Source organism: Mus musculus, chromosome 11, assembly GCF_000001635.26.
Source record: "Mus musculus strain C57BL/6J chromosome 11, GRCm38.p6 C57BL/6J".
NCBI classification, from domain to species: Eukaryota; Metazoa; Chordata; class Mammalia; order Rodentia; family Muridae; genus Mus; species Mus musculus.
In genome coordinates, this window is record NC_000077.6 from 105907219 (window position 1) to 105929857 (window position 22639).

A 22639-nucleotide genomic window follows, 5' to 3' on the forward strand; every position below is an offset into this window, starting at 1 on the left:
GTGTTCAGATCCCTACCACCCACATTTAAAAAAAGAAATTGAACACAATGGCATACATCTGTAATCCCAGCACTAGGGAAGCAGAGACAGGTGAAATTTAGGAGCTTGCTGGCCTCCAGTCTAGCTCTAAGTTCAGTGAGAGACCCTTTCTCAGGAAAGAAAAGAAAAAGAAAAGAAAAGAATCAGATGGAGAGTGTGTCTCAGTCACTGTTCTGTGGACACACCATGTCCATGGCGAGTCTTACAAAAGAAGACATGTAATGGGAGGTTTGCTTAGAGTTTCAGAGGGCAAGCCTGTTAACTCACCAGGGAGTCTGCTGGCAAGATGAAGACAGAACAGTAGCCAAGAGCTACACCCTGACCACAAACAGAAAGAGATTGAGCTTGTCATGGGCTTTTGAAACCTCTAAGCCTACTCCAGTGACACACTTCCTCCAACAAGACCACACCTCCTAATCCTTCTAATGTCAAAGAGCTCTACTCCTTGATGACTAAGCATTCAAATATATAAGCCTATAGACATCATCTTTTTCAAACCACAAAAGAGAATAACTAAGGAAGACACTTGGTATCAACCTCTGACAACGTACACCTACATGAGGACACATCTGCACATATACAGACACCATACACACAGAATGTATTTATTTTTAATTAAAACAACACATTTCAGCTAGATATGGTAGCATACACCTGTAATCCCAGCATTGGGGAGTTAAAAAGGAACACTGAGTTCAAACCAACCTGGGGTACATAGAGAGACCTTACCTACCTATGTAATAAACCTATGCATTTTAAATGTCGTGGTTAAATAAATGTCTGTCTGTTACAAGATGGACTTTGTATCTCCAAACTATTTTTCCTATTTTACAGTCAATACAGAAAATAAAATACACACCTAGAATGTTGACTACACCAAAGGTCATAAATAATGGATAGTAGAATAGAAAAAATAACTAATTTCTTCCTCCTGTGTATCCTTTATGTTATAACTGTTAGAAAAAGACAGTCTGGGGTGGCACTGCACACCATCCCTATAACCCCTGACCAGGCAGTCAAGGCCATCATTGGCTACAGTATGCGTCCGGGCTGAGGGAGACCTTCCCAGACCCCTCCCCCAAATAGTGGAAGAAAGCTGTCTTTTCACACCTGTTTTCTCATCTTTAAGACCATCTTACCTTAAACAGTTTTTTCTCTCATGCTTGCAAATCTAGTTTTAAATTTTTATTATCTTAATTAGTTTAAAGAGAAATAGGAAATAAATTATCCAAAGCCTTCGATTACAGTTCCCGCCTTTGGTTCTTTAGGTTTGAGAGCACAGGAGTAGAGGTTGACCAAAACTTTCCCCACTGACTTTCTCAACAGAGTCTCTTCTCTAGACTTCTGTCATACATAGAGTGGTAGGTTTGTAACTAGGCTGAGAACCTTAGAAAGAGAGACACCTAGAGCAGAGGAGACACTCTAAGAATAGGAAAGATGAAACCAGATGAATTGGACCAAAGTGATTTTTTCAGTGAATTTATTATTATGATTGGCCCCAGATAGTGTGAGCTCTTTTAAATGTCTTTATTATTTTTCTTCAAAAATATCCTTTCTGGAAAAGGCAGCTTGTTCTTGAAGGTAAAGTGATTATATTCATAATTATATAATCAGACACACTAATTTACTGTGTTTGCATTAAACAAAGCATTTAGAAACACATTAATCCATGCTTAACATTAAAAACTAGAAAAAAAGAAGAGCCAGCCATCCTCAGTCTTTGTTATCTGCCTTTAGCCCTGACAGCCGCAGCCGGAAGGGGCAAACTGGATGTGTGCCGTCTGCTTTTGGAGCAAGGGGCAGCAGTGGCCCAGCCAAACCGCAGAGGAGCAGTGCCTCTATTCAGCACTGTTCGCCAGGGCCATTGGCAGGTAAGTAGGATGCAGCTGCCAGCCCTCCTAAGAATGAGTTCCAGGTGGAAACCTGTACTGCAAAGACAGGAAGGCACACTGGGTTTCTCGGCAGTCGCCAGGCTTGAGGGCATGGGCCTTTGCTAGTGCTGTCCACCAATTGAGAATGTAAGACATTAGCACTCTCCCAGCGAGGCAGTATGCACCTTTAATCCAAGCACTCAGGAGACAGAGGCAGGGTGATTTCTGCGAGTTCAAGACCACCCTGGTCTACATAGTGAGTTCCAGGACAGCCAGGATAACATAGGGAGGCCCTGTCTCAATAAAAAGGGAGTTGGAGGAGAAATTAACACTCAGAACCATCATTGTGAGCTAGATTGATTTGCTCTTGTCATGGAGCAACACCCTCCTCTGTGCAACAGTATCTGCCAGTTGACTGGGAGTTCTCGTCTCAGCAGACTCTGTCAAACCAGTTACTCACAGATATTTCCGAAGGTCTGGAAGAAAACTCGACCTTTGCAAACTCTAGCTACTTGATCCTTCCAGAGGTTTGGACTCTAGAGAAACCATTAATTTATACACTAGGATGGAAAAAGAAAGGACACTGATAGTGATCTTTGGAAGTACTTGAGTAGAAAAAAAAAGGCTCTAGGAGCCAAACAGTGCTTAACAAAAGACACTGCTGTTAACAGAAGCACTTTATTGTAGTCAATTGAGTGGTGAATGTATATTGCTGCTGCAGGCTTGTAGCCTCCGGAGAGTAATAAAATGGAACTGACATGGGTAGTTACTTGGGGTGGAACTTCCTTTTGGTTTAGAACACATCTTGACTTGTCTTTTTTTCTAACTTAATGTCTTGGTCACATGTTCAGAGATGACTCCTTATTCATCTATCTCTAGGGGAGTTAAGGTAGCAAGTCACATGCCGTTAGAACTGTACAGAAAGTCTTAAGTAGGTTGCTACAATAGAAAGCTACTTATAGGACAAACTCACCTCTGCAGCGAGGAGTAGTTCACGCTGTAGGAGAGTGCATACATGTGTCATCTCAGCAGCTCTCCTTACAATAACCAGCCTCTGTTTGCCTGCACTCGCAGATTGTTGATCTTTTACTGACCCATGGAGCTGATGTCAACATGGCAGACAAGCAGGGTCGTACTCCCCTGATGATGGCTGCTTCTGAAGGCCATCTAGGAACCGTGGACTTCCTACTAGCACAAGGTAAGCCCTGAAAGACGGTGAACAGAGCCTGTAAGAATCCACTTAACTCCAGGCTCGTTAAGAATGATAGTACTAATTGGGTTAACTAGAAAATGCAAAGCTGGGCTGGAGAGATGGCTCAGAGGTTAAGAGTACTGACTACTCTTCCAGAGGTCCTGAGTTCAAATCCCAGCAAACACATGGTGGCTCACAACCATCTGTGATGGGATCCGATGCCCTTTTCTGGTGTGTCTGGAGACAGCGACAATGTACTCACATACAATAAATCTTTTTTATAAAAAGAAAAAAAAAGAAAACGCAAAACCAGATGCTCCTGCTCTCTTTTTTATTTTTCTCCTCCAGTTTTTTTCTTTAAGATTTATTTATTTTATTTATGAGTACACTGTCGTCATCAGACACACCAAAAGAGGACACCAGATTCCATTACAGATGGTTGTGAGTCACCATGTGGGTGCTGGGAATTGAACTCAGGACCTCTGGAAGAGCAGTCAATGCTCTTGACCGCTGAGTGGTCTCTCCAGCCCCTCTCCTCCAGTTTTTTAAACTAAAACTCCAGGCTGGCCTTGAACTCACATTTGTTTCTTGCCTCAATCACCTAAGTATACCTGGTGTTCTCTTGCATGCTCTGTGTGTGTGTGTGTGTGTGTGTGTGTGTGTGATGCATGTGTGTGTGTTATATGTACATTTGAATGGGCATATGTTTTATCACTATGTAGACCAGGCTGACCTCAAACTTGAGGTGACCCTTCTATCTTAGCTTCTAGAGAGCAAAGTTTACATGTATACCTTACCACCCCAGCCTGCCCACTTACACACTGGGGAGTTCTAACTCTGACACTCTCTTTTTCTTTATAGCCTGAGGGATTATTATGAAATCAATACATTCTGAACTCTTTATTTCAAGTCCAGACTTCAATGTTTTTTTGATGTATACCCAGTAAATATCCATCTATTTTAGAGGCTGATTTGCTGTTGCTGCTGCTACTGTTGATGGGGGTGGGAGTAGGGTTGGGGGTGGTATGGTGTCTTACTATGTAGGCTGGCCTGGAACTCTCTCTATAGACCAGGCTGGCTGCAAACTCACACAGATCCACCTGCCTCTGCCTCCTAAGTGTTGGGATCAAAGGTGTGCACCAACATACCAAGTAAAGCTGCATATCAGTTTGTCAGCCTGCACAGCTAACATGTTTTTTCTCTAACCCAAAGGAGGTAAAGGGAAGTTAAGACACTTGCTAGCAATGAGACCCTCTTTAGAGAATTAGGATATTGCTATTAAGCTATCATAATAAATTCCCTGTGGTGCTTTCCAACATACTCACACCCTTGGTAAGTGGGAAACTGCATTTTCTCTACAGGTGCACATGGTAAATTATTTCAGCCTCTTGCTGATTGCCCTAAGCTCAGCCACCTATGCAATAGTGGCATCATAGACTGCCATAGAGAAAAGGCTCGTCACTAGTAGCACTGCAGCACCACCTAGTGGAGTCTTGGATTTGGATCAAGAAGTAGGTAGAAAGGCGATTGAAACTATGACATCATTCCAGTTAGCCTTCGCTGTTAATAAACCAACCTTAAATATATATAATTATCTATACACAGATGCACTTTCCTTTAAGGGATCCAGCCTTCTGAAGAACTGTGCCCAGACCTGAACAGCCAAAGTTGAATAGGAAGACTGGCTTCTCTTAAGAGACTTGCTGTGTCTTTAGCTCTATCTTTTCAAGAAAGATTTGTTTCCACAACCTGAGACTCAAAGGTGGCTAGAATCAAAAATTGTGCTTGCAGGGTACAGTGTAGCTCTTGCTTCCATGGTACAAGTTGCCAAACAAGTCTGACTTCATAGGGAACAGACCTAGGTTCTTAAGACGTGGCACAAAGCCACAAACTGTGTCCAATAGAAGAGGCAGGGCCTCTTCAGCACTGATGACCTTAGATGACTACTGTGTTTGCTGCATGACAGCAGACATTCATTAGGCATAGATGACAGAGGTTTGTTCTTCCTTACCCATGGTCTTTGAACCTTTTGTATTTTCTATTTAGGTTTTCTTAGTTTTGTTTTGTTTTTCACTTAAGTGAGTTTTCACTAAGTAAGTTTACATTATTTGTAGAATATTGTAGAATAGGAACTCTCAAGCAATTTTATTTTTTTTTAAGTAATCTATAATTTAGAGGCTGGTAGTACAGTTTAGCTGGCTGAGTGCTTGCCTAGCATAGCAAATTGATTCAAAAAAATTGAGTCAAAATTCAAAAGGCTCCAAGTTCAGTCCCAGTACCACAAAAACTGAACTGGCACACACTTATAACCACAGCATTCAACAGATGGAGATGTGACTCAGACAGGCCTTGAACTCACTGTGTAGCCCAAGCTACCCTCAAACTCCTGCTTACTCCTGCCTATTTTCGGGATTACTGATATATGTCACCATGGCCAGCCAGAGCCAATCTTAAAATGAAAAAAAAAAAAAAATCTAGAAGTAAAAGCTATTCTTCAATAGTATGTATACCTTAAATATCAGCATTCCTTTCGGCTACAAACTTTAGTGTCCTCAGTCCTGTTAAAACAGAACTCTCACTCTTTTTTTCAGGTGCCTCCATTGCCCTGATGGACAAAGAAGGACTAACAGCCCTTAGCTGGGCTTGTCTGAAGGGCCATCTCTCAGTAGTACGCTCTCTGGTGGATAACGGGGCTGCTACAGACCATGCAGACAAGAATGGCCGTACCCCACTGGACCTAGCAGCTTTCTACGGTGATGCTGAGGTGGTAAGTACCTTTAAACAGGCCTCAGGAGAGAAAGGATAGGGGTGCTATCCACCAAGAATGCTATCTAGGATCAAATGCGAAATACTGTTTTGATAGTTCTAACTTAGACTCTTCAGAGGACGAGAATATACAAAACATTATTCAAAAGCAAGAATATCACTGTGACTTGAAATCAGAGAGAGAGAGAGATACTGGTTCAGACAAGCAGTTTGAAAGGGGCAAGCTGTATCCATTGTACCTGTTAAGTGTTCTGCTTGTTCCTTTCCTAGGTCCAGTTCCTGGTAGATCATGGGGCCATGATTGAGCATGTTGACTACAGTGGAATGCGTCCTTTGGATAGGGCAGTGGGTTGCCGGAACACGTCTGTTGTAGTAACTCTACTGAAAAAAGGAGCCAAAATAGGTAAGAGAAAGAGAGATGATATTGACCATCTGTGCCCAGGGGCCAGTGGTCTGGCTTTCCTGGGTTTTTTGGAGTGAATGTATCTAGTTCTCCCTCTGCCCTGGTCCAATTACTGCCCAAGTGAACAAAAGGCTACTGGCCCAGAGAGAGTACATCTGAGCCATAGTCATGAAACCCTGTATCCAGAGTCACATGACTCTCTGCCCTGCCCTTTGTAGCTTGAGCCAGGAGGCTGCGCTGAGCTTATGCACATCTTCGCGCTGCCTGTGCACTGGCCCCACCCTTTGAGCATCCTGGTTCCCTGCAGCACCATAAGCCTTTGCTTTCCTTTGCTCTCCGTGCTTCACTCTCCAGCCCCTGCCGCTGCTCTCCCAGCTGCTCCCCCACCCACACACTGTAGACAGGGTTGCTGATGTGCTGGCTTTTGCTGCCTGCCTCTCACTGCTGCTTTTCCTTCTTTTTTTGTTTTTTTTTTTTCTTTTTTTTTTTTTTCACCTTCATCCATTTTTTTTTCCTTTCCTACAACTTTTTGTTTTCTCCTTTCTTTGAAGGTTGTCAGACGTTACCGAGTCGCCCACGAGGTATATTTCACCGCTGTCAGCATCAGGCGTGGTCTGATGGCTTGGTCAGCTTTGCCTTCTCCTCTTTGATTTAGCCTGCATGAGTTCCCTACACCTCTAATCTTTTAATTTACTTCACCTTAAAAGAAGATTTTTTAATGACTGTTGCAGAGAATAACTTGAACTTTTTGATAACTAACCCTGAAAAGTTTAGTTGGTAAATAATCCAGTCATCTGTAAACTAATCAATTTAACTATTCTTTTCTCTCGTGAGTGAAGTAGTCTTCTTAATGTTTATTTCATATCTGTTGACATTAGAATTATGCCCCTGGTTCCAAGTGAATCCTAGGGAGTCCTTTTTGGTACTTAGCTCTAAGGAGCCTTTAGAGCACTTACGGAGGGTCCCCTTCTACAGAGTGCACACTTCAAAATTGATTCTACGTGGGAGTGTTCTATCTCAGACAGAAAATAAATTATTCTTTTTTGGCTTTTTCTAGTCTCATGGTAACCTTTAGTATAAATTCTTTCTTCCAACTTCCTGATTTAAAATCATTTCAGACTAAGCCATTATGTGCTCACGTGTACCACACAGGTGTTACTGTCTCCTGTGGCACGAGCTTGGACACTTCAGATATTCTTATTTTAAGGTGAATACAAACAAATCAAATGCAGCTTCTCGGCAATGGGAGTCACTGAATACTCCCAGGTCTAGAAGATGAGGTAATTATTGTGGACAAGTTGTTCTCTCAGCAGAAATTCCCCAGGATATTTTTTTCCACCCAGCTTCCTACCACCTTACATTGTATGAGTTCTTTACCCATCATGCATCCTGTACACTACAGGTCCAGCCACATGGGCGATGGCCACCTCCAAACCAGACATCATGATCATCCTGTTGAGCAAGCTGATGGAAGAGGGGGACATGTTTTATAAGGTGAGGGCGGGAGGAACTGCTTTTTACGTGTAGAATCTTGAAAACTTGAAAGTTTTCATTCTTTTCTGTACAGGCAAAGTAGAAACTAATTGCCTGGTCCTGGACTCCTAATTTAGGGGTCCTGAGGTTTTTTTTGCTTTCCTGGTAAAAGAGCAAAACATTCTGGTTTTAACTGGTCACTTAATAGTTCAGTAACAGGTTTTTCTCAGAATCTTCTAAGTGAAGAACTCATAGGGCAATTAAAAGCAAACTTATGTAATTTGGTATTTCTAGTTTCATTGATCTTAGTTTTCATACATACATACACGTTCCTGTAAACCCAGCACTTTGAAGGTGGGAGGAGAATATCAGGAACTTAAGGTCCTCTTTGTTTATAGAACAAGTTTGAAGGCAGCCTGGGAAAAAAAGTTCATAGTAATAATAGCATTTTTAATAAGATAAACAGTGATTATTATGCATTTGCTTAAAGTCACTCCCTGAATGAGAGTCTTTAAGAAATAGGTATCCTTAAACACTTGGCCAGAAGGAAATTCTTCGGGTATTCCATGTCAGTCTCCTCAGAGTGTTTCAGTTCATGGTGAGGAGACTGAAGGTAAATAACTCCAACCCAGTTTTTAGCAGCAGACATCCTTGAGATATTACAGATCTAAAAGATGATAAAATTACTGTAAAGCTCATTGTTTTATAAATATACAAGGTCCTAAGCAGAATTCTAGTTCCTAGGCATCCTTAGAGTACATCATGATTATCATGGCTTGTAGGAAGCTTGAACCTTGATCCAAACTTAATCATATAAAATCACATAAATTCAAAGATCTTTATTACTGTAGGGATCATACTTATGGACCTTTATGTCATTCTTAAGAATATAAGCCTTGGGCTGGTGAGATGGCTCAGTGGGTAAGAGTACCCTACTGCTCTTCCAAAGGTCCGGAGTTCAAATCCTAGCAACCACATGGTGACTCACAACCATCCGTAACGAGATCTGACTCCCTCTTCTGGTGTGTCTGAAGACAGCTACAGTGTACTTACATATAATAAATAAATAAATCTTTAAAAAAAAAAAAGAATATAAGCCTTGGCACAACATAACTTCTGCTATCCCAGGTCAAGGATTCTTGGCTCCTAATGTAAATAGGCACTTCCATAATTCTTCCCTTGGAAGACTCTACACTTCTCCTGATTAAAAGATGAAGAAAGGTAAATAACTGATGCGACCTGTAGCTCTACAGAGGGAGAGTCCAGGGGAAGCAGGAGCTACCACCTGGATCTTTCTGCACTTTATATACAGCCTTCCATATGCAATGTGTAAAAGCCGTTCAGTGTTTCTGTAGAGGATCCTGAAGTTGGTCAGATTTACTTCATCTTGGGGGAATGGTCTACAAAGTGAGAGTCACAAACTCCAAGCTTCTCTTCTCGCCTGCCACCTTACCTCCTGCCTGACCACAAATACCATGAACTGACACTATTTTCTACCATTACGTTAGAGAAGCCTCAGACCGTTCTAGGTCCTGCATGCTTCCTGAGGAAGAGAATTCTCTCTTCTGTGGGGCAGCAGGGTAGAACATCAAAGAGAAGCCACATAAGCCAAAACCTAGGGAGAAGCTATCACTGTGCAGTGTTGGGACCAGGAAGTTTATGTGTCCCAAGTAGAGCTGTTCAGGAAAAGAAGGAACTTCCCAGTGAGCAAGGTCAGCCCTTGAGAACAGAAACTGTTATGTGCATTTGCCAAGATTTTGTTTCTCTGGCTTGTGATTTTAGGTGTCCCTTCAACCTTCCTGTTCTTACCAAGTGAGTTTCCTATAAAAAAGACTAGATTTCTGCTCTCAGTACCCAAGGGACTTTAACCTTTAAGAGCAGACAGGAACTAGGGACAAGATCTCCTCAGCCTCAGCAAACCAACATTGTGCTCTTCGTTTGTACCCATTAGAAAGGGAAAGTAAAGGAGGCTGCCCAGCGCTACCAGTATGCTCTGAAGAAATTCCCTAGAGAAGGGTTTGGTGAGGACCTGAAAACCTTCCGGGAGCTAAAAGTGTCTCTCCTCCTCAACCTCTCTCGATGTCGCAGGAAAATGAACGTAAGTCCTTCTAATCCCCACTCTGTCTGCAGTGCTGGAAATTGAAAGTTCCTGCTACTTACTGTCTTATTACTAGGCCCTAAAATCCTCTCTGCCCCATTTGGAACCTGGTTGTCCTTCACAGAACACTGACATTTGCACATTGATATAAATCCACAACAAATACAAATTTCTCAAGCTGTAGAAAAGCTAGTTCTCTGTGAGCAGTTTGTGGCATTCTGCAGTGTCATAATCACCACTGAAGTGACTGAAAGACTGTCATCTCCACACACTCTCCGTCATTCTCACCAGAGTTTCAGCTGCATTTAGGTTGAGACTTCATTCTTTCTCGTGTGCTCCCTAGTCAGGTGCCAAAGAGTGGGATCAAGCTTCAGGGCTGTGGACTTCAGAGTTAATGTCTAAGGTAACTCTTGACCCTTTCACCTCTTCCCTGGCCTCTGTATCCCAGTGTGCCACAGCCCTTCTTGCTTGGATGAAATCTTAAAATTCCTTCTGGCCCTCTATCAGACCTCCTAGTTGTCCTTGGCTCTTGATTCTTTGCAGGCATGGTTTTAGCCAGTGCTTCTTTGTCATGCAGACACTCCTGAGCTGAGAAAAATCTCAGACACCAGAAGTGCTTACAATCGTGACACAGTCACTGGCATCCAGTAGAGGTTTCACAGGCCCTCAGAAGACAGATGTAATTCAAATCAAGTAGGGAGTTTTGATCAGTTAGAGAGTCAAGAGCGTCCTGTCCAGAAGGAAGGTTCTGGCTGCAGTGGGAAGGATCTGCTCTCAGGTCCAGAAAGACTCATATATCTCACTTCTGCATCGTTGATTCTAGCCCTGAAACCTGACAGTGAAAGAGCCCTGTGATAGACTTGGCAATCTCAGAGGACACAGCTCTGCCTTCAGAGGCAGAAAGGAGTGGGGGCAAGGAAGAAACTTTTGGGTGGAGATGGAAGTATGGAAGGTATCCGGGGCACAATAGTAAAGTCCTGCCTGAGGTTCTCACGTGAACAGTGGAATCAGTCCCAGAGGTCTCTGTGGCCCTCCTCTGAGAATGAAGCAAAGCTTAGCAGAGGATGCCAGTCTTCTGGCTTCTTTTCTTCCTAGCAGTTAATTGGCTTTTAAAAATATGCTTTGGGAGCCGGGTGGTGGTGGCGCATGCCTTTAATCCCAGCACTTGGGAGGCAGAGGCAGGTGGATTTCTGAGTTCGAAGCCAGCCTGGTCTACAAAGTGGGTTCCAGGACAGCCAGGGCTACACAGAGAAACCCTGTCTTGAAAAACCAAAAAAAAAATATATATATATATATATATATGTGTGTGTGTGTGTGTGTGTGTGTGTGTGTATGTATGTATATATGTATATATATACACATGTGTGTGTGTGTGTGTGTGTGTATATATATATATATATATATATATATATATATATATATATACATACATACACACACACACGCACACATATGCTTTGGGTACATAGCTCAGTCATAAGGTTCTTGCTTAGCATGCACAAGACCCCCTGTAGGTCTATAGCACCAAGGATGAAAAGTTGCTCTACTCTTAGAAACAATGGTTATCTCTCAAATAAGTAAAGGGAAAGGTAGGAAACCAGAGGGATGGAAAATAGTCCATACCATTTCCCCACAAAACCAGTAATTACCTCCTATGAGCCACCATACACTAAGCACCAGAAGTCCCTGCACCTCAGTAGACAATCTCTTATGATGAGCCCTTGCCTGTGCCCAGGACCTTTCTTAGACCCTGTTTTCTGCATTAGGAACTATGAATACAGTCCTGCTCTATATAATTTTGTCATTTAAAGAAGAGGAAAACCTAAGCCAAATATGGTGGCATGTATCTCAAAAAACGCCAGTACTTTTGAGGCAGAAGCAGGAAGATTAGAGGGTTCTAGGCTAGCCTGGGGGTACATAGCAAAACTTCAAAAAATAGAACCACCTCCAGTGAAAACTAAATCCTTTCACTTTAACTTAGTATTTAAGGAGATCTTAAGGACCACAGGTGTTGCCTGTTCAATATTACATGCTTCAGAATCTAGTCCCCGGGGTTGTCATGGTAACACCAGTAGCTTCAAGATTGAGTTTATCCAGGATGTCTCCAGGACAGCACAACCAGTCACACCCAGAGTCTGCTTGTTTCTTTATCTATTTTTTAAATTTTTAATGTTTCCTAAGTAAGGAATCAAATAGAAGGAACAAGGCAGAGAAGTGTCTGAAATATGAAGAATATTTATGTAGTACGGAACCCTACTATTTGTCTAGTATACATAGCACTTAAATGTTGTTTATGCCTAACCTTACGCTGAACTGTCGGTGTAAAGGATGTTCAGCTGACTTGAGTTAGAATAGACCAGAGAGCTGAGCCTGGCTGGCTGGCATCCCTGGGCCCTCTCGGCTCCAGTCAGTGCTCTTTGCTGTTACCCAGACCTTTCTCCTGGACTCTGTGGGGTACATTCTCAGTGATCCTTAGGAAGCCAAGGTCTTGTGAGCACAGCAGCAAGGAGAACCAATAGGATGAATGGCACCTGAGGTATCTGTGTCTCTCCTCTTGTATGGAGAGTTTAGATTTTCAACTTTAGGATCCTCACTACAGAGGGCTGGCATTTGGCTTCTGGGGTATCAAGAACAGCTAGAAATCCAAAAAGTGTTTTAACACTTTGGACAAGTAAAGTTCCGTTTGTGCTTTCTGAGACACACAGCAGAGGAAGGCAGGGGGAATTTTCAGTCTGTGGGCCACATGGGTAGAGCCATGGCAGGCGTGTCATGAGCCCCAGGCATTCCATCGACCGGTGTCAAAGGATTGTACTTACCATTTGTTTTATTCCCAAGTTGTCTTTTTGTGTATCTCTGCAATGACTCATCTGCACACCTATTGTAATGACAGGATTTTGGAATGGCGGAGGAATTTGCTACTAAAGCCCTGGAGCTGAAACCGAAATCTTATGAAGCATACTATGCGAGAGCAAGGGCAAAACGCAGCAGCAGGTGAGGCAAGGGAGGGTGAGAAACAGCAGTGTCTGAAAATGTGTCTAAGGTGATAGGCCACCCTGGGATGTGTGCACCCAATGTGCCTGCCCTTGCCAACTCTCAGGGCCAGGCTTTGCAGGCAGGGCACTGCTCACAACCAGCACTTCTCCTGGGCACTTTAGGAGAAAGGTAAAATGGAAAATGGCACTTCCTTCCAGGAAGCCTGTGTCATGTGCTCAGTCACTTTTCAGCCTCAAGCCAATGGCATGACGAGATAATGATGAAGTAAAGAGGAAGCCACTTAAGCCAAACCTCCCCTGTGCCTTCTCAACAGGAAGAACAGGACAGTCACACACTCTTCCTTTCCTTTCCTACAGGCATTGGGGACTCCCAGATTATTTAGTCCTCAACAGAGGGGTCTCCTGAGTCTGAAAATATTGCCCTCTTCACCTAAACACACACAGACACACAGAGACAGACAGACAGACAGACAGACACACACACACACACACACACACACACGAGGTCCTGTTGCCAGGACTGAGATGGCACCATTCCTTGTGCCCATCTGCTATGTTTTGACCACTGAGTAACAGAGCCTCCAGAGGGATCTGAGAACTGCCAATCGTTGTCCTTGATGCCTCTGCCCAGCACCCAGCCTTCTCCCATGCATGGAAAGGAACTGTTTGGGATTTGATGCTGTAACCCAGGGGGGATTTGTCTGCAAAAATCAAAACAAAGCTAGTGACACTGAAAGCAGTGATCTAGCTAAAGTCATAGCATTTTTATAGAAAGTTGGCTGTCACATCCTCTCCGTCTGGGACTGTTCCTTTGCCACTAGGTGAGTTGTCCACTTCCCAGGTAGTTTTAGTCAGGAGGATAGGAATATCTCCATGGTTCATTTCCTCATTTGTAAATAAGGGTCTTGTTGGAGTAAGCTCAGCTCCACTCTCGGTCACCTGATCAGCAAGCTGACTCATGTGGGCTGTGACCTAGCAGAAAGATACACAGTACTGTTAAGTGATGGGCAAAAGGGACTGAAGACAGGCACCACACCTAGGATGTAAGAGGCCTGAAGTTTAGACCAAAATATTGAGAGTATTTTTTTTTTATTTCACAAGATCATCTGGCCATGGTAATTCATGCACTTTAACCCCAGCACTCAGGAGGCAGAGGCAGGAGGATCTCTCTAGTTCAAGACCAGCCTGGTCTACATAGCAAGTTCCAGGATTGCCAGGGCTACATAGAGAGACCCTCTCGCAAACCCCTCCCACACACAAAAAAAATTTACACTGGATCAGAAATATTTTTAAACACTACAGTTACTTACCGCTTTGTTCCTAAGCTATTTGACAGTGACACTGTAAATGACAACCCCAACCAACCCTCATACTGCCTAGGCTGTACTTGGGCACTAAGATCTTCCCGAAGGGCCTGTCTGGACTGACCTGATAAAGACATTCTCTATTAATCCCAGAGAGGCCAGAAGGAAGATAAAAGCCAAAATGTCTAGGAACTCATTCAAAACTCTTCGAGAATAACAGCCTTTGTTTCCTTCCTTATAAGTCAAACTGAACGAGACCCTCTTGAGTCCCCCAAATGCTACCTGATGCAGTTCTCTGAATTGGTGGCCATGTTCTCTGCTGCTGGTGACCCTGTTCATTCTGAATAACCTGAGTAACTCCCATTCTTGTGTTTGCATTTTGTCAAGCAGACAGTTTGCAGCAGCCCTAGAGGACCTGAAAGAGGCCATCAAGCTATGTCCCAACAACCGTGAGATCCAGAGGCTTCTGATGCGAGTGGAGGAAGAGTGCAGACAGATGCAGCAGCAGCAGCAGCAGCAGCCACCACCCCCACCCCAGCAGCCTCCGCAGGAGTTGCCAGAGGAAGAAACAGAGCCTGAGCCCCAGCATGAAGATATATACTCTGTACAGGACATATTTGAGGAGGAATACTTGGAACAAGATGTTGAAAATGTTTCTATTGGCCTCCAGACAGAGGCTCGCCCCAGTCAGGGGCTCCCAGTAATCCAGAGCCCACCCTCCTCTCCAGCCCATCGGGACTCGGCCTACATCTCTAGCTCACCTCTTGGCTCTCATCAGGTTTTTGACTTCCGGTCCAATAGTTCTGTAGGTTCCCCCACTAGACAAGGTTATCAGTCCACTTCGCCTGCTCTTTCTCCAACTCACCAGAACTCTCATTACAGGCCTAGCCCACCACATACTTCTCCAGCTCATCAGGGTGCATCTTACCGGTTCAGCCCACCTCCTGTGGGAGGGCAAAGCAAGGAATACCCTAGCCCTCCCCCTTCCCCTCTCCGTAGAGGCCCTCAGTATAGGGCCAGTCCTCCAGCTGAGAGCATGAGTGTCTATAGATCCCAGTCTGGCTCACCTGTACGCTATCAGCAAGAAACAAATGTGAGTCAGCTTCCTGGCAGACCAAAATCTCCACTATCCAAAATGGCCCAGCGGCCCTACCAGATGCCTCAGCTTCCAGTGGCAGTTCCCCAGCAAGGTCTCAGGCTACAGCCTGCCAAGGCCCAGATTGTAAGAAGTAACCAGCCTAGCTCAGCAGTTCATTCAAGCACTGTAATCCCAACAGGAGCCTATGGCCAAGTAGCCCATTCAATGGCCAGTAAATACCAGTCTTCACAAGGAGACATGGGAGTAAGTCAGAGCCGATTGGTTTATCAGGGATCAATAGGGGGGATTGTAGGAGATGGGAGACCTGTACAGCATGTCCAAGCCAGTCTGAGTGCTGGTGCCATCTGTCAGCATGGAGGATTGACCAAAGAAGACCTGCCACAGCGACCCTCCTCTGCCTATCGAGGTGGTATGAGGTACAGCCAGACACCACAGATTGGGCGTAGCCAATCAGCGTCATATTATCCAGTCTGTCACTCAAAACTAGATCTGGAGCGTTCCTCCAGCCAGCTGGGTTCCCCCGATGTGTCACATTTAATCAGAAGACCTATCAGTGTCAACCCTAATGAAATCAAGCCCCACCCACCAACTCCCAGGCCGCTGCTGCACTCACAGAGTGTGGGCCTGCGCTTTTCTCCATCCAGCAATAGCATCTCATCCACCTCCAACCTGACTCCCACCTTCCGGCCTTCTTCTTCAATTCAGCAAATGGAGATCCCACTAAAACCGGCATATGATAGGTCATGTGATGAGCTATCACCAGTATCTCCCACTCAGGGAGGTTATCCTAGTGAGCCTACCCGATCCAGGACCACACCATTCATGGGGATCATAGATAAAACAGCCCGGACTCAACAGTACCCCCACCTTCACCAGCAGAATCGGACCTGGGCAGTCTCATCAGTGGATACGGTTCTCAGTCCCACGTCTCCAGGCAACCTGCCTCAGCCTGAATCCTTCAGTCCACCATCATCCATCAGCAACATTGCCTTTTATAACAAAACCAACAATGCACAGAATGGCCATTTGCTGGAGGACGATTATTACAGCCCCCATGGGATGCTGGCTAATGGGTCTCGTGGAGACCTCTTGGAAAGAGTCAGCCAGGCCTCCTCTTATCCTGATGTGAAGGTGGCACGGACCCTACCAGTGGCTCAGGCATACCAGGACAACCTGTACAGGCAATTGTCTCGGGACTCTCGACAAGGGCAGACATCGCCCATCAAACCAAAGAGACCATTTGTGGAGTCTAATGTTTAAGAGACATTTGTTGGAGTGAGACCCATATGTTTTCACTGCACATTTTCAGGCTTGGTTTCCACATCTGAGGTAGTTCTCTGGCTTAATTTCTCATGTAGTTTCTGTGTGGTGTTCAGAGGTGACAGCCCACATGTTGAAATCCTTTGCATGCAGCTGACTGGGAAGCTGGCCTCTGGTGAGCCAGGACTTCAGTTTCTCGGGTCTGTGCCCCAGCCACATGCTCTCTCCCTCTCTTCCAATACCAACGAGGAGATTTCGTGCCGTGAGCTTTAACCAGGGAGATCAGACATACTGGTCGGCTTTTTCCAGGAGACAATCGCTTTCACTGATGTTCTTGTTGTGTGAATGTCTTTTTCCTTTTTAAAAAAGTAAGATGTTCTTGTTTGTTTTCTTCTAGAAGCGTTAGGACACGTGTGATGCCTTTCTGTCCTTGCATCCTTCCTCAGTGTTCACATGGCCAGCCCCAGTGCATCGCTGTGCCATGGTCTTCTCCCCAGACTCCAGCTCCCTGCAGGCGTCAGCTCTAGAATCTTCATTTCCTTTATTGCTGGTCCTTCTCTGGGACAAAGGGGTCTAGGGAGAGTGAGAGAGAAAGAGTAAGAGAGGAAGAAAGAAAGAAAGAAAGAAAGAAAGAAAGAAAGAAAGAAAGAAAGAAAGAAAGAAAGAAAGAAAGAAAGAAAGAAAGAAAGAAAAAGAAAGAAAGAAACGCTAAATTGATTGGAAGAAAAGCCCACTATAATTATCTGAAATGTTACTATGTTGGTTTTCCAAGAAGTGTTTGGGGAACTTTTAATAAACATCCAGCCCTGATTAGCCAAGGAAATTCCAGGAGAACTGTTGGTATTTTTAAAGTACTCACCAAGAGGTATTCTCTAGGCTTTAACTAACAGCTACTAAAGGCTGCTGATTTTCCACGGCTAGAGAAGGGAATAAGTATGGAGAAAGGAGGAGAAAGGGGGAAAGATTGTTCTTGCTTCTCACCAAGAGAAAGCTGTGTCAAGTCTGCATTTTAGATCACAAAAAAAAACCCTGAACAACCTCTGAGGTCTGGCTGCTGTAGTAACCCGACTCGATGCACTTTCACCTGGAGCCAGGCTTCGCTCAGCTCCATTGTCTCAAAACCAAGATGATAGTGTAAAGAGTTTCTTCCAGAACCTGCTTAGGTTCTCTTGGGACTGTAAGGCCCATCCCAGGGTTTCCACCCAGGCCACTACATTCCGTGTTGGCTGTTATCTAATTCCATTTTAAGACCTCTGATTTCATTATTCTCTGTTAAAGGAATTGTCTCTTTTATCTAAGAGTGTTAAATGGTAATCTTTGAAAATCAGAAACAGCCAAAAGTGTTACAGATTGCTCTGAGCACTGGGTAGGGGCATGAGATTGATAGTAGGCCTTTTCCTCCCTCCGTTTCCATTCGTCTTGTGGCTGTTTGCTAACCTGATTTTTTGAAAAGCTGAGACAACTGTGAGATAGGCATCAAGGACACAGGAACCAAAGCTGTAGCACAGTACCATCTCTGGGAACACGTCAGTTCTCAAAACCAAGCCACAGGTCCAGCAAAGTAACCATGTTGCTTGTTGCTACCATGTTCTTAGGGAGCATTTCTCATTAGTGAAGGGCTGCAGGAAGGACAATTTCCTGAACAAAACCCAGCTGTGATCTGTTTGGAATGCAGTTCTCTGATAGGATCTGAAGTCATGCAGAGCATGACACTGCAATCAGAAACCTTTCATCACTGATTTAGATTCTGCCAGTAGATGGACCCCAGGCCCCCCAAGCCTAAAACAGATCAGAATTCATCTCTGTAAGCAGGACTGCTTTTACTCTGATATAGAACTGCCCCATCCTCCTAGACTAGGATAGGCACTGGTCATTTCTCCCTACCTGACCATCCACCTGTCTTTATCTTCATCTCTCCCATCTGGAAGAAGCTTATAGCTGTGGGGTCAGCCTATAGCTGGGAGCAGCAGCCTCTCCAGTCCCCTTGTGGCCTGGACACAGCTCTGTTGGTCTCTGCATCACATTGTATCTTACCTGAACCACCTCTGAGGGAGCTCCTACAGTCCATTAATAAAGTGCTCCCGCCTGTTTGGAAAGCCACCCTTACCACCTTACCTGCCCAAGTGGGTTAGAATGCCATGCAGACCTAAAAATACACCACAGCTGCCACTATTACCCATGGTCCCTCATTTTCCCAGGAAAATTAAGAGAGTTAGCGTCTCTACCCCCACCTGAAATAGCAGTGTCAAACCACAATTATTTCCTATCCATTATAAGAGAGAGTGCATGCCACTACTGGAGCAAGTGGTTTTTGACTTAAGAACACCAATGGGAGCTTCCTGAGGCAGGAGACAAGCATCTTCCCTGGATGCAGACTGCCTGCCCTGCTTTGCTACTTCACTGCCATGGTTGATCTTAGTACTGTATTTTAAATGTGCCCCTCCCTTCCCAACAATGAACATTTGCCTGGCTTCAGGATGGAAGACAAATCTTAAATGAAACTGGCAAATTCTTATCACTCAATTCACATCACCCTTAAGTAGAGACAGGTGACAAACTTCAGCTTGTAGGTTTCTCACCCAAACATGTTCCTTTGCCCAAAATTCTTGCACTGGTGGGTTTCCATCACATCATGTCTATAAATGGGTGCACTTTACTGTTTGAATTTGTAACTCTGATAAATACTGGATATTTAAGTGTGAGTAATGTCTTCATTAGAAATTAGAGTCACTCTTGTCTCTAGTGTGTTTTTTCAAGAAAAAAAGATACAAGGAAAGAAATCAAGCAGTGGGCCACAGCATTTATAGCACAGAAATAACGTTGTATATAAGCCTCAAAGAGTAAGGATTTTTAAACACAAGAAAACATTTGCAGTGATTTTAAAGTGCTTTTCCAGCAATTTTCTTAGGGACTCCTGAGACATGGTTCATTTATTTACTGGATCAGTAAGGCACACAAGTAACAATTAAAATTATTGTTTATTTACAAAGTAAAGGGAAAACCTCTGTAACATGAGAATTCGGCATGGACAAATGGAGATCATTTTGTATCTGCTGTTGTGTCTGTCCAGGTTGCAGTCGTGCACTATTAGTCCCGAGTTAATAGAGCACAACCCCCTCTCGTTCCAGGTGCCCCTTTCTAGATGTGTTTAACTTAAACTTGATGGCTCAGGAAAATTCCACTCATTAGAATTGTGTACAGTATCCCAGGTTGTTGCCCAGATATCCAAGTTTGCTGATTTTAGTTAAGCCTGGATTATCACTTTTCCTAAATTATTATAAACAGAACAGCTTAGAGAAAGGTGTTCTCCTCCCTTATATTGTATAGTAGTTTATGATTCCCTCTAAATATTGGTATTTTTATATTTCAGAGATATACCCAATAGAAAAATTTTAAACCAGTATCTAATTTAATATCCATAAGTATTTTTCCTTAGAGTTTAGTCATATGCAGTGGGATATGTGGATGTCACTTGTGCTTCACCGTACTCTACCACTAGGTGTCACTGTGACCCTGCATCATACTTACCTGGTTACAAAGAATGGCTTCGTGGAGCTGCTGCCAGTGCAGCTGGCAAGGGGGCCCTACAGACTAGAGGTTCAGGAAGAAGGGAACACAAGCCTGAGGGGGCTTCCTGCAGCCATGCCCCTGTAGCAAGGCAGACTCTGGACACCACGTTTGCGAGGTTACATTGCGCTCCCTTTCTCCCCGTTAGAAACCGTTCCTCTCAGTTCACTCAGCCTCCGGCTTTTATAACTCCAGAAGAATCACAGTTGGGTGGTTGATTAAAGATGGTTATTTTTCTACTGCAGAAATGCCTTGGACAAAACCAGTTGCTCACTGAATCTTTGCCACACAATGGAACAGGCTCCCCAGGTGGCAGGATATGCTGCCTCTGTGCCCATCTCTTGTTGAGGCTCTGAGCGCTCAGCAGCCCCACCCACCCTACCTGTCTGCCCTCAGGCTGCCCAGTTCTCAAGAAGGGGTCTGCTACCGCCTTTACTCTGAGGGCCATACTGCCCTGCCTCGTGCTTGTTGAGAGGTGTGACTTCTCCTTTTCCTCTGGGAATTCCAGACTGACCATCTACCATGACTAACAATGAACAAAGGGCTTAGGGTAAGAGCTACCTACAAAGACGCGTCATGGAAACCTTCACCATGCAATGCCTTGAACTCAGCTCTGGCTGCTCCCAAGAAAAGGCAGCTGGCTAGGGGCCTGGACACAAGCACAACGGGGCTGGTGGAGCCACTGTGCAGAGCTACTTGAATATTCACTGGGTCTTCATCAACTCTTTTTGTAATACAGACCACTCAAGGGCTGAAGTGTTGGTAACCTTCATTTCGGTGTCCAATGCCTCACAGCAGCTGAGCCACCCTGAGATGCTTGTGGCCACGTGATGGCCACAGTCAGAGCTTTGAAAGTCAGTACCAAATGAACGTATAATTGGACACCAAAAATCAAGTGTTACTCTCATGTTTCCTCACCCTGTCATCTCATTTCTTCCTGCTGACTATCGTGATCCCTACACTAAGCTGACCAGTCAGGCTACAGCTGGCTGCACGCAGATGCCAGCCAGCACCATCTCCTGGTTTCAGATAGACCTACTCCGTGGGAAGAACGTGGCCTAGCTGCTTTGTTTCTGTAGCACTTGATGGCTGGATTTTTTCCTTTGCTAATCACTAACCAGAAAATCTGGCTAGGACTCAACTCACTCCCTTCAATCCCCAGGACCAGACAGAGAGTTAATTCTGGAAAATTCCGTACTTGAATGTACCTGCCTTACTGTGTACCCATTCACTGGGGGAGGGGGGATTAGAGATGTTGGCTCTAGATATCCACTTCATTCAAAGTTATTTTGGAAATCCTGTAAGTTCTACTTCCTGTCCTGCTTTGCTTTCCTTTGCTTTGCTTTGCTTTGCTTTGCTTTGCTTTGCTTTGCTTTGCTTTGCTTTGCTTTGCTTGTTTGTTTTGTTCCTGACATTTGACTGATTCCTGCTGAGTTGGGCCGTTCCCTGTGGGGCCCAGGGCAGGTGCCATTCTCAGGCATGGCCTCCCTTCCATCTAGCACAGCATCTGTCCCTCTGTTCTGTCTCCTCCAACCCAAGACGATTTTAATTAGTACAGACATGTACAGTCTACAATTAAAGAGTGATTTGTACTAATATGATTTTGATTATTCCTCTTTGCTGTCCTTTCAAGACACTTGCTGGAAAAAGCTTTAATGCACTTAGTTTTCCTTTAGGTTTTCTATAACTCAGATGTAAAGGACTTTCTCTGTACAGTATATTATCCAATGCATGTTTGTTCTCTATCCTGATATATCAAACACCACACGGTCGTGAACTCGTGCAGTGGGGATGGCCCACACCCAGCGGAGGCCTCCAGCCCCGTGAATAAGGAAGACATTTTCTCTACTGTACTTGCTTGAACAGTTTTATTGTCTGTACATGTGAGCTGTGTGAGATAGATGTGAAAAGTTCAAATGAATGCATTTTCCTGCCCCATGTATACAGAGCGTCATCTGTACAATGAACTGTATGTATGAAAGCAAATGTACGTATTTATAAATGGTCAACACTTGGAGAAACCTGGTGTCTGCTGCTTTTCTCCTTCCTTGCTCTATCCAGGGAGCTGACTTCCATGCTCACCCCTAACTGAAAGGGCAGTGCTGAGGATGCCCACCCCCCCCCCCCAAGGGAGAACACCAAGGTCAAGGCTACAGCCAGATTCCTGATGACTTGTTTGCTCTGCTGTGAGAGGCGCGGAAGCATGCCTCCCTGTGTCTCTTCCAAGTTGTGTGTCTCCTCTGAGGTGGACACTGATCACATGCACTTGAGGGAGCTGTTGGCTTGGGATGGTTCTAGGACCTCAGTGAAGCCTGGCTATGTGTGGAGTTAAAGGGAGCCTTTTTCTCAGCAGCAGCTACACAGGAGCGCTGCATTCCATCATGTTTTGTTTGTTTGGAGTTTGTGACTGATTAATACATGGTCTTGCTGTGTTTTCTGAGGCTGGCCATAAACTTCTAGACTCAAGTGATCTTTTGCCTCAGCTCCCAAGTAGCTGAGGACACAGGCACATACTATTGCCAGTTGCTTCAATTTTGGTAGCTGAAGTTCACCCCAACATCACCACCTTGCCAA

General features: G+C 44.5%; 1 protein-coding gene across 12 annotated transcripts in view; it reads left to right on the top strand.

The window, feature by feature from the left end:
• The window catches only part of Tanc2 (tetratricopeptide repeat, ankyrin repeat and coiled-coil containing 2), a 339845-nt gene extending 317759 nt beyond the window's left edge, over nucleotides 1-22086 (top strand). For 6 of the 12 annotated variants that reach the window (XM_006534472.4, XM_006534476.4, XM_006534477.4 and 3 more), the window contains 9 exons: nucleotides 1777-1910; nucleotides 2985-3108; nucleotides 5694-5869; nucleotides 6139-6271; nucleotides 6823-6852; nucleotides 7674-7765; nucleotides 9696-9842; nucleotides 12733-12833; nucleotides 14527-22086. In XM_006534472.4, the coding sequence (XP_006534535.1) occupies nucleotides 1777-1910; nucleotides 2985-3108; nucleotides 5694-5869; nucleotides 6139-6271; nucleotides 6823-6852; nucleotides 7674-7765; nucleotides 9696-9842; nucleotides 12733-12833; nucleotides 14527-16498 (2909 nt within the window). In that variant the 3' untranslated portion in view covers nucleotides 16499-22086. The remainder of the gene's footprint in view (nucleotides 1-1776; nucleotides 1911-2984; nucleotides 3109-5693; nucleotides 5870-6138; nucleotides 6272-6822; nucleotides 6853-7673; nucleotides 7766-9695; nucleotides 9843-12732; nucleotides 12834-14526) is intronic. The other 6 variants (XM_006534475.4, NM_181071.3, XM_006534473.4 and 3 more) reach the window with 5 other exon arrangements.
• Nucleotides 22087-22639: the final 553 nt, after the last annotated feature.